The 19331-nt window shown below is 49.7% G+C and overlaps 1 protein-coding gene across 2 annotated transcripts in view; it reads left to right on the plus strand.

The window, feature by feature from the left end:
* Positions 1-19331, plus strand: part of Col26a1 (collagen type XXVI alpha 1 chain) — a 147304-nt gene that overhangs the window by 46535 nt on the left and 81438 nt on the right. The window contains exon 3 of one of the 2 annotated variants that reach the window (XM_032886641.1): positions 2244-2341. In XM_032886641.1, coding sequence (XP_032742532.1) covers positions 2244-2341 — 98 coding nt within the window. Of the gene's footprint in view, positions 1-2237; positions 2342-19331 lie in introns of both variants that reach the window. The other variant, XM_032886642.1, reaches the window with a different exon arrangement.

Below are 19331 nucleotides of genomic sequence, written 5' to 3' on the forward strand. Positions count from 1 at the left end.
GGGGGGATTGGTGCCGACATGTCAAGGGACAAAGCTGGAGTAACACACACAAGCCTGGACTTGCCCTCTTTGACCATACGGGGCTGGGTTTGATTGTTTCTTTTTTGTTTGTTTTGGGGGGTTGTTTTGTTTTGAGGCAGGGTCCCTCTCTGAATAACCTAGGCTGGTCTCAAACATAAGCTGCTCAAACCTCAGCCTCCCCAAGTGCTGGGATCATAGCTGTGAACCATAACACTGGGCTTGATTTCCTTTTTAACCTTTCTCTGTCTCTTTCTGTCTCGTGTGTGTGTGTGTGTGTGTGTGTGTGTGCGTGTGTGTGACACACACACATGCATGTGCACATGCACAGTGCACGGGTAGATCTCAGAGGCTTTGGGAACTGGCCCTCTCCTTCCACTGTGTGAGTCCGGGCAATCAGACTCAGGTCCCCATGCTTACGAAGAATGTCTTTTACCCATCATTCCAGTATAGCAGCCCGCCAGCCTCCCTTTTTGAGACTCAACCTGGAACTCACTGATATGGCTGATTGGCCAGCAAGCCTTAGGAAGTCTCCCGTCTCCACCTCCCAAGTGCTGGGACCATGCGTGCACATCCCACACCTGGCATTTTAATGTGTGCTCTGCATTTCGAACTCGCATCTTGTTCACACAAGGCAAGCATTGTACCGACTATGCTGTCCCCTCAGCCATACTTTGAAACTTCTTAATGCGCCTAGGCAGGTGCATTTTAACTGAGGAAGGATTCTAATGTGGCTGTCTGATATTAATCAAGAACACATTTGCTGAGTGTGAGTACGGTCCTATCGCAGTACAACCCCAGTCTTGCTTACTCAAGACTGTGAGACATTTCCCCACAGCAGCTGGGTGTGTTTGGAGAGCTAGAGAAAGACACGGATGAGCAGGATCTGGTGGTAGGTTCCTGGGTGAGCAATCCAGATACTCAGAGGCAGAAGCCAGAAGATTGCATAGTCAAGGTTTACCCCGGGGTAGTACAGAGTATATTTGAACCCAGCCTAGGCAACTTAAAACCCTGTCTTAAAGAGGCCTGAGGGTGTTTAGTGGAAGAATGCCTGCCTAGAATCCCCCAGTGAGGGGCTGGGGGGCATGGCTCAGTGGTAGAGCACCTGCCTAGAATCCCCCAGTGAGGGGCTGGGGGCATGGCTCAGTGGTAGAGCCCCTGCCTAGAATCCCCCAGTGAGGGGGTTGGGGGTGTGGCTCAGTGGTAGAGCCCCTGCCTGGAATCCCCCAGTGAGGGACTGGGGGCATGGCTCAGTGGTAGAGCCCCTGCCTAGAATCCCCCAGTGAGGGACTGGGGCGTGGCTCAGTGGTAGAGCCCCTGCCTAGAATCCCCCAGTGAGGGACTGGGGCGTGGCTCAGTGGTAGAGCCTCTGCCTAGAATCCCCCAGTGAGGGACTGGGGCATGGCTCAGTGGTAGAGCCTCTGCCTAGAATCCCCCAGTGAGGGACTGGGGCGTGGCTCAGTGGTAGAGCCCCTGCCTAGAATCCCCCCAGTGAGGGGCTGGGGGCTCAGTGGTAGAGCCCTGCCTAGAATCCCCAGTGAGGGGCTGGGGCGTGGCTCAGTGGTAGAGCCCTGCCTAGAATCCCCAGTGAGGGACTGGGGCGTGGCTCAGTGGTAGAGCCCCTGCCTAGAATCCCCCAGGGAGGGACTGGGGGGTGGCTCAGTGGTAGAGCCTCTGCCTAGAATCCCCCAGTGAGGGGCTGGGGGCGTGGCTCAGTGGTAGAGCCTCTGCCTAGAATCCCCCAGTGAGGGACTGGGGCGTGGCTCAGTGGTAGAGCCCCTGCCTAGGATCCCCCAGTGGGGGGCTGGGGGCGTGGCTCAGTGGTAGAGCCCCTGCCTAGAATCCCCCAGTGAGGGACTGGGGCGTGCCTCAGTGGTAGAGCCCCTGCCTAGAATCCCCCAGTGAGGGGCTGGGGGCGTGGCTCAGTGGTAGAGCCCCTGCCTGGAATCCCCCAGTGAAGTGCTGCGGGGAGGGCATGTCCCAGTGGTATATCACCTGCTTGGCATTCTCTAGTGAGGGGTTAAGAGAAGGAAGAGCAGTCTGGAAGGGTCTCTGATCCCTGCCGGGATCTCCAGGGCTGGTGATTTGTCTCTAACCACAGAGCCAGTGAGTACAAAGCTGAGGTGACAGGTCCACTGTAGTAAGCCCGGAAACTTCAGCAGCCAGTGTGGGGTGGGTGGGCAGGAGCGCATGCCCCACTGACCTCGTCCTTGTGTTAGTTACAGGACTCTCATTAGACCGACCTACCGGGTTTCTTACCGCACCGTGACTGCGCTGGAGTGGAGGTGTTGCCCTGGATTTACCGGAAGCAACTGTGAGGAGGGTAAGTAGGAGCTGGAGCATTAGCTATCTAGGCTGTAAGGGTTATGGGTGTTTCTGTCCTCACCCCCATGTGCCCTGTGCCCGCTGGTTCCCTTTCTACGTGCTTTGAGAACTGGAGTTCTTTACTATCCTAACGATTGATCCCTGAGCCCAGTGCTCTGGGCAAAGTGGTCCGCCATGCTTGTGGGTCCTGACTTGGTTTCCTATTTACACTGGTGGGACGGGAAGTGGGGAAGCCTCAGAAGCTATGGTCTCGGAGCGGGAATTTGATTTATAGCACATTTCTCCTTTTGGCTCCGACACATTCAGAACCGGAACAGGTGCTACTAGCTGTTTGTGGCCAAGCAAAAGCAGATGAAATTTAATCTGGTACAAATAGACAGTCACCAGGATGCCTACATGTATGTGTGCATATGTGGAGATCAGGTCGACACTGGAGCCGTCCACCTCGTTCTTTTGACACCTGGTGCTCTCTGATTAAGGTAGGCTGGCTGGTTGGACAGGAAGCCACAGGAATCCCCCTGCCTCCAGCTCCCCAGTGTACACCAGCATACCCAGCTTAGTGATACTTGGGTCAAGACCTTACCTCATGATCTCTCCAGACCCTCAAATACATTTTTGATGTTTTATATTTATGGTAAGTATATCTGTGCACTGTTCTATTATAAGTCAAAAAGCATTTATTTGTACTTAATTTTAAAGCATAGAAACACTTAGAATGACATTTTCCAAAGTAGCCTCCCTTTGGCAAAATAATCAAAACGAACCCCAAAAGAGGTAACAACAACAAAACTTGAGACTTTGTGTGTGTGTGTGTGTGTGTCTGTATGTGTGTGTCTGTGTTTGTGTGTGCTTATGTACCAACCATTCAGTGACTTTGAAGGACAGCTCTTGTCCTTCTATAAATTTTTGTGGTTATGGAATATGGAAACACACACCGTATATTAACTAAATGGCTAATATAAGATATTTGAGTTATTTCCAGCTTTTGCATAACATCACTATAAACACCCTTTTTAAATGAACTAAAATTTCCATGCACTTAAATGCACAAATGTTTATTTAGTTATTTGTATATACACATCTGTGTGTGTGTGTGTGTGTACGTGCATGCATATATATGTGGGGTGCATGTGCCTGTGAGTAAGCGTGGAGGTCAGAAGAGGGTACTACACAATTTGTTTTAGCTAGTTAGTTCCATCCCTGTGGAAAGAGACCATGACAAGACAACTCTTATAAGGACAACATTGAATTGGGGCTGGCCTACAGGTACAGAGTTTCAGTCCATTGTCATCAAGGTGGGGGAGCATGGTAGCGTCTGGGTAGGCATGGTCTGAGAGCTCTGTGTCTTCCAGGCAGCTAGGAGGAGGGTCTCAAAGCCCACCCCCACAGTGACACACTTTCTCCAATAGGCCACACCCACTCCAAAAGGCTACACCCACTCCAAAAGGCCACACCCACTCCAACAAGGCCACACCCACTCCAACAAGGCCACATCTCCTCCTAATAGTGCCATGTCTCGGGCTAAGCATATTCAAACCTCCAGAGCACCCTCTATCACTCTCCATTTGTCTCTTGCAACTTCTTTCTTTTTTCCCCCTTCCTTCCTTCCTTTCTTCCTTCCTTCCTTTCCTTCCTCCATCCCTTGCTCCCTCCCTCTCTCCCTCCTTCCCTTCTCCATTCCGTTCTCTCTGTAGATTTAACTTTATGTGCATGGGTGTTTTGATTGAATGTATGTCTGTGTATCATGGGCATGTTTGGTGCCCACAGCGGCCAGAAAAGGGTGTCAGACCCCAGGACCTGGAGCTGACATGTGGGTACTGGGACCTGAACTTGAGTCCTCTGCAAGAACAGCCTGTGTTCGTAACCGCTGAGCCATCTCTTGAGCTCCTCCCGCTGCTTCTTTGAGGCAGGGTCTTTCCCTGGGTCTGAGGGCTCATCTTGTGCTTTCTCGGCTTGACTAGAAGCTCCCGAGCCCCAGCCTTCTTCCTGCTCATACCTTTACGTATTTCCTTGTCTGCTTGTCTGGGAGCCAATGAGTTTCATCAGCGTGCTTGAGAGAGCATAGCAGAGTGCATAGCTCACCTGAGGCTACAACACTGAAGAAAACGCCTCTCCCTATCCAGCTGCAGATCTTTGGGGAAGGGCGGAGCCTCCTAAGCACCTCCCTCCTCTAGGGCGGGGTCTCAATGGGCCTGGTCTAGAGTAGGTCTCTTCAGGTAAACACGCCTGACTGCCCTGAGAGTTCAAGAGTCCAGATGCCGTGTCACACCCACGAGACAGCATCCTGGGACATTCATGGCTCCCTCCAGCCCAAGCTTTCACTGTCCTTCTGTCCCCTTCTCTGAGCTGTTCCCTGACCCTTGGAGGGGGTGACAAGTTGCTACTAAATTGAAACAATATCGGCTTTGCTCCGGAATCAGCCTAGATGTCCACCTGTAGACAGACAGATAAAGAAGCACATGTGTACATAGGGAGTTTTTTTCCCACAGAGAAGAATGAAATGCCATCGTTTTCAGGAAATGAATGGGACATGGAACTTCATGTTGAGCTAAACCGGCCAGGCTCTGAGAGGCAATGGGTATGTGCTTCCTCCCCCATCCAGAATCTAGACCACATGTTGTGTTTGTGTGTGGAAGCTGAAGGCTGATGTTAGGTGTTGGTCAAAAGTTCTCTCCACCTTCTTTTCTGAGCTGATGTTGCTGCCTGGCGAGCTCCAGTGATCCCTGCCTCTGCCTCTCTGGTGATGGGATTCCAGGCACACATTGCTGATCTTCTGAATTGAGCCACACCGTGCAGGTTCTCATGGCGTGCACAGCCCGAGCTCTACAGACTGATCCATGTCCCCAGCCCTTAAAAGACATCTTAAGAAAGTTTCCGACTCACGCGGGACCTGGATCTTCATTTCTGATAAAGCCGAGTGCAGGAGGTGGCATTGAACAGGAATATGGTTCTATTCTCTCTTGGCGCGGTCTGATTTAAGAGTCATTCCACAGGGCTGGAGAGATGGCTCCAGTTAGGGTGACTGCTGCTCTTGCAGAGGACTGGAGTTTCGTTCCCAGCGCCCACACTGGCTGGTCCTCAACTGCCTATAACTCTAGCTACAGGACACTGGACACCTTCTGGCCTCCTCGAGCTCTCCACATAACGCATGCGCCCTCCCGTACACACAGCTGCATGTACATATAAATAAAATAAAATAAACCCCATGTCCTGCCCACAGCTGTCCCTCCAGGGAGCCATGTCATGGCCTCGCTTGTAACATGATGTAGTCGAGAAAGGACTTTCAGCCGAGTGTCACACATTGTCATGGTAGGGATGTAGGGAACTTGAGGCTCTGAGACAGAAAGAGAGTTAGTGTCCAACACAGAGCTGGAACCCAGCTTCCCCCCCCCCCTGCCTAGAATTTTGAGGGTCCAGGGAAATCTCACCGAAAGTTATCGAAGCCAAGGCCTGGACTGAGTCTTTCCCCAGCATACAGGCAGCACGGTCCCTAGCAACCCAGAGATCAGATCTTGTTTGGGATGTGTAGGCTTAGATTTTACAAAACCCACATTAATTGTGGTTCTTTAACACTTCAACCTCCTTTCTAGCCCACTGTCAGAAGTGTACTGGTGGCTAGCCCGGTGGGAGGGGTCAAGTGAAGGGGAAAGGGCACCAGCAGGGAGGGGGAGGTGCCTCTGCTGTCGCCACAGCTACCACCTCCGCCACTGCTCGATTCTCACACACTTTTATTACTTCTGGGTAGGATCTCATATACAGTTTTGGGGTGGGGTGGGTCTGACAGTAGGTGCTTCCTATTGGCTTAGCTTGGCCTGAGATGCATCATCTACATGAGGAGGGACTTGTGGGCACTGCCCCCTACATTACTAATGGCCTCATTTTTCTCTATGAGGGGCTATGGTTATGTCACAGGGGTCTGGAGTCATGAGACGGCAAAGCTCCTACCGTCCCTTCAGGGTCTCCGTGGCTTTAAGCCTTAGCTCAACCTTACCAGGCTTCCTCTCATAGTCCATCGCCCTACAACCCACCACCCACCAGAGGTAAGGGAAAAGAAAGGTTAATAGGAAGTGGGGGGTTGTAGACCCATTTAGAAATAGTTCTTTGGGGCTGGAGAGGTGGCTCAGTGGTTAAAAACACTGACTGCTCTTCTAGAGGTCCTGAGTTCAAATCCCAGCAACCACGTGGTGGCTCACAGCCATCTGTAATGAGATCTGATGCCCTCTTCTGGTGTGTCTGAAGACAGCTACAGTGTACTTATGTATAATAAATAAATAAATCTTAAAAAAAAAAAGAAAAGAAATAGTTCTTTGGGGCAATCCCAGTCTTCATTGTCAGCAGTCCAGTTCGATAGCAAAACACCAAACATGAATCAGCAGAGGCAGTCCAGTCCACTTGGCAAACACCAAACCTGAATCAGCAGCAGTAGCTCAATCCAGAAGAAACTGAGAGGCTCCGCCAGTCTCCATCTGAGGAAGCAGCTGGAACACCACCAGAAGTTCCTTGGTGAGTTTTTAATCTATGGAGCAAAGATCAACAAAGAAAGCAAGGCAAACGGATACCACACAGCATCATCAGCGAAGACCAGCATCAACAAAGCCCAGTGATGACCAGCAAAGAGTTGCAAGGTGAACCAATGCAAGGGCATCGCCCACTGTCCATTGGGTTATACTTACACTCTTCCCAAACATCAGGTGCCTCTCCAGCAAAACACCACATGCCCTTTCTCCAGGCAACTTCCAGAAAAACACCACGTGTCTGCTTCAGCAAAGCATCCTCTCCTAAGACAGTCTACAGAAAAACATCACATGACACAGCCGAGTCTCCAAGAAAACCAGAAATTCCCACTTCAGGGATGCTTGCTGTGGTTTGAATAGGAAGCATTCCCCCAGAGGCTCGTGTGTTTTAACACAAGGTTCCCAGCCTGGCACCGCTTTGTAGACTGTGGGACCTTTAGGAGGAGAAAACTTAATGGAGAAAGTGAATCATACAGGGTCAGGATGGGGTTGGGTGGGCTTGGAGGTTTGGTGTCAAATTTGTCTCCCTGATAGGCAGACTAAACAATGTCTAACCCCCACCTCGAAACATCCCAATAACAAGCCAAAGTTCCATTCCACCAAAGTTTATCCCCGGGGAACTAATGAGTTTGTTGGGTTTACTTATAAGTCATGGATGAGAGAGAGGCCAGATGTTGGAGCATGGGTGACCTTAAAGCAGTCTCACTGGAAGGTCTGTACCCAGCGTGGATGATGACTCCCATGGCTGCTCAGATGAGCCCCTCCCTCTAGTTTCTCTCAGCCTATGTACCCTAGCTCCTCCCTGAGATCCCCAAGGCCACTTGGAATTAGGGCAGAACTAGAAACAAATGGCTGTAGGGAGTGGGAGATACTCAGATGAGTGTCCCCGCTACACCACTCTGGGCGGAATGTCAGTGTTCGACAAGCACAGCTGGTCTTACGATGATGGTGGTTGTCTGGCTTGAGACGTCGATGTGAAGCTAGTTTACAGCCTACTTCCTGTCTACCCTCTGCTTCCTTTCCCTCTGAGCTGTGAGGGAACCGGGATTCCCAGCTTGCACATCCCCGCCATTTTGGAGCCATTTGCCTCCCTGTCTTCCTCTCCGTGTGGATTCTATTTCTTGAAACCATGAGCCCAAAACACCCCTCTTGTCTGGAAGAGCTTCCTATTGGGTATTTGGTCACAGCAACCAGAAAAGTCTCTAATGGAGCATTGTAGGGATTTGTGATAAGTTAAGGGACTCAACCAGCCAGAGGTAAATTTAACACAAGTGTGGAACCGATCCTCCTATGCCCCTTTCTTTGTTTCCAGCTGGAAATAAAGCTAGGATGGATGGAAATGAATCCCCAGGGTCCCCATAAGGGACAAGGCAGGCCTGGAGCAGAGGGGTTTAGCTAGTGCATTAAAGCATGGAACTGGTTGATTTGAGTCCAAATGAGGCTACCATTTCACCTCACCCCTGCTCTGTGTCTGAGCCTGTTTTTATTTTGAATGGCAGAGCATTCAAAGCCAAAAGGAATCCTCCTGGGAGGGGCCGAGGTCACCCCTGGTCAATCTGCAGAGCTCAGCATTTTAGGAAAATGATTCCTAGTGAATCTGAGGAAGTTTTTATGGCTTGTCTTCCACGGCTGCCATTAAATCAGGACATAAGCGAGTATGGCCGCTTTTTAAAATATATGGCAGACTTAGGGGTTCCGGGTACTGTGTTAGATGCCCATGTTGCAATGATGAAGGGGAAAGCTTGGGCATCCCTAAGTGCAGGGTTACAAGGTATACCTAGAAGAATAAGTGGAGGATCCGATGTTAGGAAAGGACTTAACTGAATGTATGCTTGAAATGCTGTGGGAGCCACAAGGGATAGAGATGGGTGGGTGGGTGTTCTTGAAACTCCAGGCTTGGCCCTCTGGCTTCTACTTATTTTCACAGGACCCTACTTCCTGGATATTGCCTATTTCTTTTGTTTAAAATTCTTATCTCTTTCCTCCTAGTTCCTTCTCAGTAGTGCTTTTTATCATCAAGAGAAGAATCTTAAGAGCTGGGAGTGTGGCTTAGTGGTAGATCCCCTGCCTAAAATCCCCCAGTAAGGGGCTTGGATAGGCTTTCAACTCTGATCCCAATCCCTCAAATTCAAACTACAGAGATTAAAGTAACTCTTCATTTCCTTTTATACTGCCTCATCTCATATCTTTATTAACTTGAGTATTTCTTATTTACATTTCAATTGTTATTCCTTCCTGTTTCCCGGCCAACATCCCCTAGCCCTCCCTCCCCCTCCGCTTCCATTACCACCATCCTCCCAACAATCACGATCACTGGGGGTTCAGTCTTGGCAGGACCAAGGGCTTCCCCTTCCACTGGTGATCTTACTAGGCTATTCATTGCTACCTATGAGGTTGGAGCCCAGGGTCAGTCCATGTATAGCCTTTGGGTAGTGGCTTAGTCCCTGAAGCTCTGGTTGCTTGGCATTGTTGTTCATATGGGGTCTCGAGCCCCTGGCCCTTGCTTTTGTGAGAGTGTCCTACCTTTCCTAACTCAGGTCCTGGCACTTCAGAATCTTCTCTTACCCATGAGGCCATCTGCCTGCCCATTTTCTGTTTCAGTTATAGCTTCAGGATTATAACTTCTGGGGGACAATTCAGTGACAACACAGAGAGCTGAGTCCTTTAGGAGAAGAGTTTACTATCTGCAGCTCCTAAGAGTATGTCGTAGGGCAGCCATGTAAGGATCTCTGGTTCTTTGTAATAAGGCTGAAGAGAAAGCCTGGACCGTTAATGGACTTTTGCAGGAAACACAAGACAGGGTGGGATAAATAGTTGGGATGTCGGCCTGGTTTATTGTTGGCTGTGTGTGAGGCTGACTCTAGGATGGGAGGATGTGGGGCTGGATTGTGAAAGAGGACGATGGCTTGCGCATGAGCTATGTTCTTCTCAGAGAGTTTTCTGTCTTGAGGAATTAGCTAGCCCTGGGAGGCAGCCTGTCTCCAGGTTCATATGGTCTGTACCCTTTCGCAAGACAGCAGAGCAACATAAGCTACAGAAAATAGAACACATTAGTCTGGGGGATAAAGAGATGACTCAGCCGATAACAGCCCTTGCTTCTCTCGCAGAGGACCTGGGTTCAGTTCCCAGCACCCGTATGGCATTTCATAACCGTCCATAACTCAAGTTTCAGGAGATTCAATACCTACTTCTGACTCCCTCAGGCGCTGCCTGCATGTGGCAGACTTACACATATCTAGGCAAAGCACCCATAAATATTAAAAAACATCTTAAAAAAGATAGTACTTAACTTAAAAGAAAGCAAACTGTTGTCTTAGTTTGGGTTTTACTGCTGTGAACAGACACCATGACCAAGGCAACTCTTATAAGGACAACAATTAATTGGGGCTGGCTTACAGGTTCAGAGGTTCAGTCCATTCTTGTCAAGGCAGGAACATGGCAGCATCCAGGCAGGCATGGTGCAGAAGGAGCTGAGAGTTCTAGAGCTACAGATACAAGAGAGTGTCCCCCGGGTCTAGGAGGAGGGTCTCAAAGTCACACCTCCTCCAACAAGGCCACACCTCCTAATAGTGCCACTCCCTGGGCCAAGCATATCTAAAACACTACACAAACCAAAAACAATGTTGAGCTAAAGAGATGGATCAATAGGTCAATAGGTCAACAGGTCAATAGGTCAATAGGTCAATAGGTATAGCCATACAAGCACAAGAACCACACAAAACTGAAAGCCAACCCTAACCACAGCAGAATGGGCAGAATTGGGCAGGATGGGGAGGCCAAGCAAAGGGATCCCTGGCTCTCACTGGGCAGGGAGATCATGGAACACCCATTCTCCAGACTTTCTGTCATCACTGAAATGTGAGATGTCCCCTATAGGCTCAGTGTTTGAAGACTTGGGGATGGTGCTGCTCAGGGAGGTCATTTTTCAGGGTAGATCATGGATGGGGGAAGGGGTCTTCAGGGATATACCCAGACCATGTTTTTTTTTTTTTTTCCCGAACTGAGGACCAACCCAGGGCCTTGCGCTTGCTAGGCAAGTGCTCTACCACTGAGCTAAATCCCCAACCCCCCCAGACCATGTTTGTGGTGGGAGCTATCTCTATTCCAATATATAACAAGTCATGCTACCACAGAAAGAATCGTCACGCCTTTGCAACCATGATAGACTTTGTCCCTGGAACCAAGAGCCTAAGTAAAACCACTCCCCTCAGAAACAAGGAGCCCATCTACTACATGGCTTCATGCATATGGATCGTGGCTCTGTCGCCCCATCCATTCATTTATTCATTCACTGAGGCCTCCAGTTCTCTGTTTGGGTTCCAGCCCTTGCAAGTGAGCAGCAGAATACACTCTACACAGAGGCTCATTCCCTGGGGGAGATTCTGAGTGGCCAGGGTATTAGGTGCATGTATGTGCAGGTGCATGCACTCATGTGCGAGCATTAGGTGCACATGATCATGTGTGAGCATCAGGTGCATGTGCTCACGTGTGGACATGCATCTGGAGACCAGAGGACAATCTTGGCTGCCTTCCCTGAGGTGCAGTCCACCTTGAGTCTTCTGTCGTTCTTGTTTGCTTTGAGGTGTGCTCTCCCGCTGGCCTGGAACTCACCAAGTCGTCTGGGGTCGGGGTTGCGTTAATAATAACTCAGTGAGTGATGCTCTCACCACACACACGAATGTCTTGATTTTCATTCCTAGTATCACAGTGTCAGACACAGTGGCATATACCTCTAATCCCAGCGGGTAGGAAGATCAAAAGTTCAGGGTCATCAAAGCAAGTTTGAGGACAGCCTGAGAGACATGAGATCCTGTTTGAAAAACAAAACAAAACAAAACAAAAAGGAACAACAATAACAAATTATATTATTATTATTATTATTATTATTATTATTATTATTATTATTATTATTGACACAGGTTTCTCTGTGTAGCCTTGGCTATCCTGACACTTGCTCTGTAGACAAGGCTGGCTTTGAACTCACAGAGATCCACCTGCCTCTGCCTCCTAAGTGCTGGGATTAAAGGCATACACCACTATCACCTAAGAAATGTATTATTTACGTGAGGTCTTACTAAGGTCACTGGGGAAGTTGAGACTGAGTGACAAAGGGGCCACTGATGTTGCCAGGGTGGCCCAGGTGAAGGGGACATTTCACAGGACTTGACTGCTGCCACTTAGTGTGCATGTGTGTGTGTGTGTGTGCATGTGTGTGCATGTGCATGTGCATGTGCATGTACATGCATATGTGTGTGTGCTGCATATGTTCATGTGTGTACATGCATTTGGAGGTCAAAGGACAACCTTGACTGATTCCTCAGCTGCACTCACCTTGTTTGCACATGTGTGGTGAGTGTGTGCATGTGTGTATATGCACGTGGAGGTCAGAGGTCAACATCAGGGTCTTTATCCACTGTTCCCCACTGTATTATTTGAAGCTGCCTCTCACTGACCCTGGAGCTTGCTGACTCAGGCTGGCCAGTGGGCTCCAGAGCCCTGCGTGTCTCTGCACGCAGTGCTGGGCTCACAGATGTGCATGACCGTGCCTGGCTTTTCATGCGGATTCTTGGGATCAACCTCAGGTCCTTATGTGTGTATGACAAGTGCTTTACTAATGAGAGGCCACCTCTAAGCCCCAACCTCCACTTCTCTTTTAAGTTTTCTCCATTTTTCTATGTGTACGGGATGTGCACATACATGTGTGTGTGTGTTTTCCTGTGTGTATGTATGTGGAGGCCCAAGGTCGATGTCAGGATCATTCCATCTTCCTTCCACCCTGTCCATTGAGACAGGGTCTTTCCATCAAATCCAGAGCCAGCCCATAATACTTCTAGTCTCATTAGCCATCCTGCTCTAAGAATCCCCATGTTTGCCTTCCCAGGCTGGAATTACAGGGGCTGCCTCACCCGACCTCATTGCAGATTCTGGGGATTTGAACTGGTCCTCCCTCATGCTTATGTGGTAATCTCTTTAACCACTGTGCCATGCCCCCATCTGCATCCCCATCTACTCTGTCACCTCCTTCTTTGGAGTCTCTAGTAGACTTTGTGCCCTGGTGAGGACAGAGGGCCAGTATCAGTGGTGTGGGGGAGAGGAGGGGTAAGGGGAGGATGAGCTGAGGCCCTGTTGGCTTAAGCATCTGCAGACGCTGGCTGCATGGAAGACCTCCTCAGCCCATGCTATGATATCTCACCCTGAGCCTGTGATAGCCCATCTCACCCTGAGCCTGTGATAGCCCATCTCACCCTGAGCCTGTGATAGCCCATCTCACCCTGAGCCTGTGACACCCCATCTCACCCTGAGTCTGTGGGTCCCCATCTCACCCTGAGCCTATGGGTCCCCATCTCACCCTGAGCCTGTGATACCCCATCTCACCCTGAGCCTGTGATAGCCCATCTCACCCTGAGCCTGTGATACCCCATCTCACCCTGAGCCTGTGACAACCCATCTCACCCTGAGCCTGTGACACCCCATCTCACCCTGAGCCTGTGATACCCCATCTCACCCTGAGCCTGTGATACCCCATCTCACCCTGAGCCTGTGACACCCCATCTCACCCTGAGCCTGTGATACCCCATCTTACCCTGAGCCTGTGGTACCTCCCATCTCACCTGAAGCTGGTTCAATGGATCAGGCCAGGGGGAGGTCAGGGGAGATAATTACAAAGTATGCAGATGTCCCCTGCCTGTGGGTCTATCCCAAGGGAACCCTGTGTGTCTCTTCACTGTCCAGAGCTAGCTCATGTAACTCCAGGATAGAAGACAGAGGATATCCTGGGATGGCTGATGGTAGGGTTCAGAGGCTATTAGTGTCTCTGAGTCACTACCACTCCTATGGGACTCTAGGCTGATTTAGAACCTGTTATCATTCAACAGGAAGGGCCTCTGTGGTAGAGCATTTTGTTGCACTCCTTTTGCTTTTGAAAGAGTCTCACTGTGTAGCCCAGGCTAGCTTCAAACTCAAAACCCTGCTGCCGTGGTTTCCTGAATTCTGGGACTACAGATGTGTGTCACAGCACCAAGCTTCAGAGAACCACTGCCCCCTCCCTCTTCCCCTCTCCTCCTTCTTTACTGAGGCAGGGTCCCATGCATCCCAGGCTGGCTTCAAACTCTCTTTGTAGCTAACAAGGCCATCCCTACTTCACCTCCCAAGTCCTGGCATGCACCAGAACCCAGATTATGTGGGTCTGAGGATGGGACCCAGGGCTTCTGCATGCTAGACCAGCACTCTACCAGCTGAGCTACAACTCAGGCAAGATTTTTAACATTGAAATTCATCTTCTAGTTACCTCAATTTCTTTTCCTGAGGTCTCCATGACTGTGTGGTCAATGGCCCATCATTCTGCTTCCAAGGGGCCTCTGGCTTCATGGGACTCAAAGGCTGGAGTTGGGGTTGGTCCTGAGCTCCACAGAGGCTAGAAAACTCAGGTGCAGGCATTGGAGATGGCGTTCAGCTGAAGGGGACCACGCACCCTGTCTTCCGGATGCTCCCATACCCCTGAAAGCTGTTGGAAGGAGTGTTTAGGTCCATGGCCCCAGCCTTCAACCATGGAACAGATGCTACAAAACTGTGTGTGGGATTCAAGCTGTGACTGGACATGCTGGGGGGACATCTTGGTCCCTTCAGATGGTTCATAGCCCCCAAACCCCATTGGAAGTTTTTTGTATCTAGTTTTTAAACATGTGGAAGGATTCTCTCTCTCTTTCTCTTTCTCTCTCTCTCTCTCTCTCTCTCTCTCTCTCTCTCATTTGTGTCTGTGTGTCTGTGTACATATATGTGGACTTATGTCCACTTAGAGTGGCCAGACCTGCTGACCTGCTCCGTCACTCTCTGCCTTATTCCTTTGAGACATGGAACTAGGTTGAGCGCCAAGATCCAGTAATCCTTCTGTAATCCTTCTGTCTCCACCTCTTCTCTCTGTGATGGAGCAACAGGTGTGGGCTACTGCACCCAGCTTTCTGTGGGTGCTGGGGTCAGGTCCCCATGCTTTCTGTGGGTGCTGGGGGTGAGGTCCCCATGCTTGCACAGCAAGTGCATTATCCATTGAACTACCCCAGCACATTTTCTTTTCCATGTGTTTTTCTGAGACAGGATCTCATGTAGCCCGGGCTGCCCTCCATCTTTATATGACCTTGGATTTCTGACCGTCCTGCCTCTACCTCCTGAGTGGTGGGATCAAGGTATTCACCGCCATGCCTGATTTTACGCGGTGCTGGAGACAGAGCTCAGGACATCGTGCACGCTAGGCAACTGAGTCATGGTACGTTTGTTGTGGCTGTTGTTACCTTAGTCAGAGGTTTGGGGGCTCAAACTTTCTACATAGCCAAAGATGGCCTCCTCTTGATCTTCTTCTCTCCTCCTCTCAAGTTCTGGGATTACACTTGTGTGCCACCGTGTCTGGTTACATACACTGGATTAGGAACTATCTATTTCAGACTATGGATGCTTTAGGCCGCAATTGACCTACAACTTTGGTTATACCCGTGTGTGTGTGTGTGTGTGTCTGTCTGTCTGTCTGTCTGTCTGTCTATGTCTATATAAGCGATTCCATATATGCATTTTTCTACTTTGAGATTTTATTTGTTTTTATTACATGTACATGACTGTTTGCCTGAACATATGTCTGTGCACCATATGCATACAGTATCTAAAGAGGCCAGAACACAGTATCAGATCCCCTGGGACTGGAGCTATAGATGAGTGGGAGCTGAGAATTGAACCTGGGTCTTCTGGAAGAGCAGCAAATGCCCCTAAGAACTCTCCGGCCTCAGCCATATACACGTTTCTCTTTTCTTTTATCTTTTTAAAGTGTTTCTCTTTAAACTTTTTATTGATATGTGTGTGCACGTGTGTGCCTGTGCTATGACATTTGTGCGGTGTACGTGTGTGTGTGTGTGTGTGTGTGTGTGTGTGTGTGTGTGTGTGCGTGCACGCGTGCACGAGGCAGAGGTTAACCTCGGAGGTTGTTTCTCAGGAGCCATCTATTTGTTTTCTGAGAACAGGTCTCCCACTGGGACCTGGGGTTTATTGATTAAGGTAGGCTGGTTGACGAGCAAGCCCCAGGCATCCACCTGCCTCTGTTTCCCAGCACTGAGATTATACACTGCACCACCATGATTGGGCTTTTCAAGTGGGTGGTGGGATTGAACCAAGATCACCTGAGCCACTATCTATCTATCTATCTATCTATCTATCTATCTATCTATCTATCTATCCATCCATCCTCTATCTATCTATCTATCTATCTATCTATCTATCTATCTATCTATCCATCCATCCATCCATCCATCCATCCATCCATCCATCCATCCATCCACCTACCTACCTACCTACCTACCTACCTACTACAGTGCTTGGAATTGAATTCAGGCCTCACACATGCAAGGCAAGTGCTTACCATTAAGCTATAGACTCAGCCCCAACTTCTTCTTTCATGGGGGTCCAGGAACCACAGGGAGATAAAGTCCTTAGCGATTGGCTGTGACTTGGGTCTTGGCTCGCAGCTTTTGCTTGGGACGACAGTGCTCACGCCCAGTTGGCTTTTTTAAAAGCCCCACAACTGAAGTTCAGACCTGCTGTGTGGGTAGATCTGGCAGAGGCAAGTTTGCTACAGTTTATCCCAGCGTCAGTTTCCTTACCTGTAAAGTAGAGGCTGCAACAAGAATCTTGCAGCCCAGATGTTTCCAACTCCTGATCCTCTAGGACCTGGCAGAATACCTCAATAGACATGCCTGGTGTTTGCAAGGAATGCTGGGTTGAGTTTAAAGCCCGCCTCCCGGGCCTCTGGTAGTGAAAAAAAAAAATGCAAGACCCAGAAATGGTTTTGCTGTCTTTGAAGCAATTATGGCGGAAGCAGCCTTGACAATTCCGGACTCCCTTTCTCTGAGAAGGGCTGAAGGCTACGTGTGCCGGCTGAGGGAATATCTTTATAGATAAAGAAATGGACAGCATTATGTTTCCTTCTGGCACCAGATTCAGCTGTGATGGTTAATGTGCTTTAGCAGTTTGACAGGATCTAGAATCTCCCAGGAGACAACGTCTGGGCAAGTCTATAAGGGAGTTTCTACTTTCGGTGGATTGAGTTAGAAAGACCTGCCCTAAATGTAAGCAGCAGAATTTTACAGGCTGGGAGTCCTGGCCGGAATAAAAACGGAGAAAGGCCAGCTGGAGGGATGGCTAACAGTGCATCTGAGTTAGGGTTTCCACTGCTGTAAAAAGACCCGTGACCAAGGCGGCTCTTATAAAGGCAGACATTTACTTGGTACTGGCTTACAGTTTCAGAGGTTCAGTCTGTTATCATCATAGAAGGAAGCACGGCAGCACGCAGGCAGACACGGTGCTGGAGAAGGAGCTGAAAGTTCCGCATCTTGATCTGAAAGCCACCAGGACAGAGTGGCATCCTCTGGCAGCCAGGAGAAAGCTCTTCTGCAATGGGAGAACGGAGCCTGCGCATAGGAGACCTTCAAAGCCACGCCCACCGCGACACTGCCTCTAACAAGGCCACACCTCCAACAAGACCACTCCCTATGGGCCAAGCATATTCAAATCCCAACGGAGCGCTCGCTGCTCTTCCAGAGAAAAGCAGTTCAGTTCTCAGCACGCCCCTCTGGTGGCTAAGCGCGGAAGTGTTCCAGGGAGGGATCTCTGGGAAGTCTCTGTCTGTGCATTTAGTTCATGGTTGCTGGGTCCCACAAAAACTCCCTGAATGTTCTTTGCGATAGTGTCTGGCTCTATAGTTGGGCTGCCCTGGAACACCATGTAGTCCAGATATTGAACTCAAGACCCTCAGCCTCAGCCTCCCTGTGGTGAGATTCATGGCCATGCCCACCTCTCATTATGCAACAGATGTGTCTTAGGGTTTCTATTGCTGTGATTAAACCCCATGACCAAAGCAACTCAGAGATGGAAGGGTGTACTTCGCTTTACGGCTTGCAGTCCATCATCCAGGGAAGTCAGGGCAGGGACTGATGCAGAGGCCATGGAGGAATGCTGCTTCTGCTTTGCTCCCCGTGGTTTGCTCAACCTGCTTTCTGAAGCCATCCAGAATGACCTGCTGGTGTTGGCCCCACCCACAGAGAGCTGGGCCCTCCCACCTCAGCCATCAATCAAGAACATGACCCACAGACTTGTTGACTGTAGGAAGGCATTTTCTTGACTTCGATTCCTTCCTCCCACATGTCTCTAGCTTGCATCAAGTTGCCATAAAAGCCTGCCAGCACAGTGCACGAAGGTTGAGCAGGTATCGCGTATCATCAAGATGGCTGTCTGGAAGACCGAGGAGACAGCTCAGCGGCTTTGCTCGCCATGCAAGAGTCAAGACGTGGTTTTGGATCTCTACAGGCCATGGGGAATACCTAGGCACGGTAGCGCGCACTCATGACTCTCCAGTCCCAGGGAAGCAGAGACAGGAGGATTCCTGGAGCTTATTGGCCAGCTGGCCTGGTAGAAATGGTAAACTCAGGGGTTGGGGATTTAGCTCAGTGGTAGAGCGCTTGCCCAGGAAGCACAAGGCCCTGGGTTCCGGTCCCCAGCTCCAAAAAAAAAAAGAACCAAAAAAAAAAAAAAAAAAAAAAAAGAAAAGAAAAAAGAAAGAAATAATAAACTCCAGGTACAGGGAGGGACCCAGTCTCTTTTTTTTTTTTTTTTTGGAGCTGGGGACCAACTCAGGGCCTTGCTTCCTAGGCAAGCGCCTACCACTGAGCTAAATCCCCAACCCCGGGACCTAGTCTCAAAAAGTAAAGTGGATAGTGATTGAGGGAGACACACATTGCAGGCTCTGGTCTCCACATGCACACACATGCCTGCATATATGAACACAAACACAATATATACACTAAGTAAATATATATGTAGATGTGTAATACATATGAGCAGCAAGACAGCTCAGTGGGTAAAGGCGCCCGCTACCAAGCCCAATGACGGGAGTTTCATCCTTGGAACTCACACATTGGAAGGAGCGAAACAACTCCTGCAAGCTGTCCTCTGAATGCCACATGTATACCCTGGCACAAACACACATTCTCTCTCTCTCTCTCTCTCTCTCTCTCTCTCTCTCTCTCTCTCTCTCTCTCTCTCTCCACCCCCTGCCCCAGACATAGTAAATAGATAAATATGAGTATGAATATGAATATATAAATATGGGCTAAAGAAATGGCTCGGTGGGTACTACTGCTCTTGGAGAGGATCTGGGTTTGCTTCCTAGTGCCTATGTGGTGGCTCACAACTGCCTATGACTCTATTCCCAAGGGATTTGGTGCCCTCTTCTGGTCTTCCAGGGATCTGCACACACAGCTGCACATAAAACACATACAGGTGCACGCGCGCGCGCACGCGCACACACACACACACACACACACACACACGTGCATGCATGCACATGCACATTTTTGTCTTTTTTTTTTTTTTTTTTTTTTTCCGGAGCTGGGGACCGAACCCAGGGCCTTGCGCCATAGGCAAGTGCTCTACCACTGAGCT

The sequence above is a fragment of the Rattus rattus genome, chromosome 16, assembly GCF_011064425.1.
Source record: "Rattus rattus isolate New Zealand chromosome 16, Rrattus_CSIRO_v1, whole genome shotgun sequence".
Classification (NCBI taxonomy): Eukaryota; Metazoa; Chordata; class Mammalia; order Rodentia; family Muridae; genus Rattus; species Rattus rattus.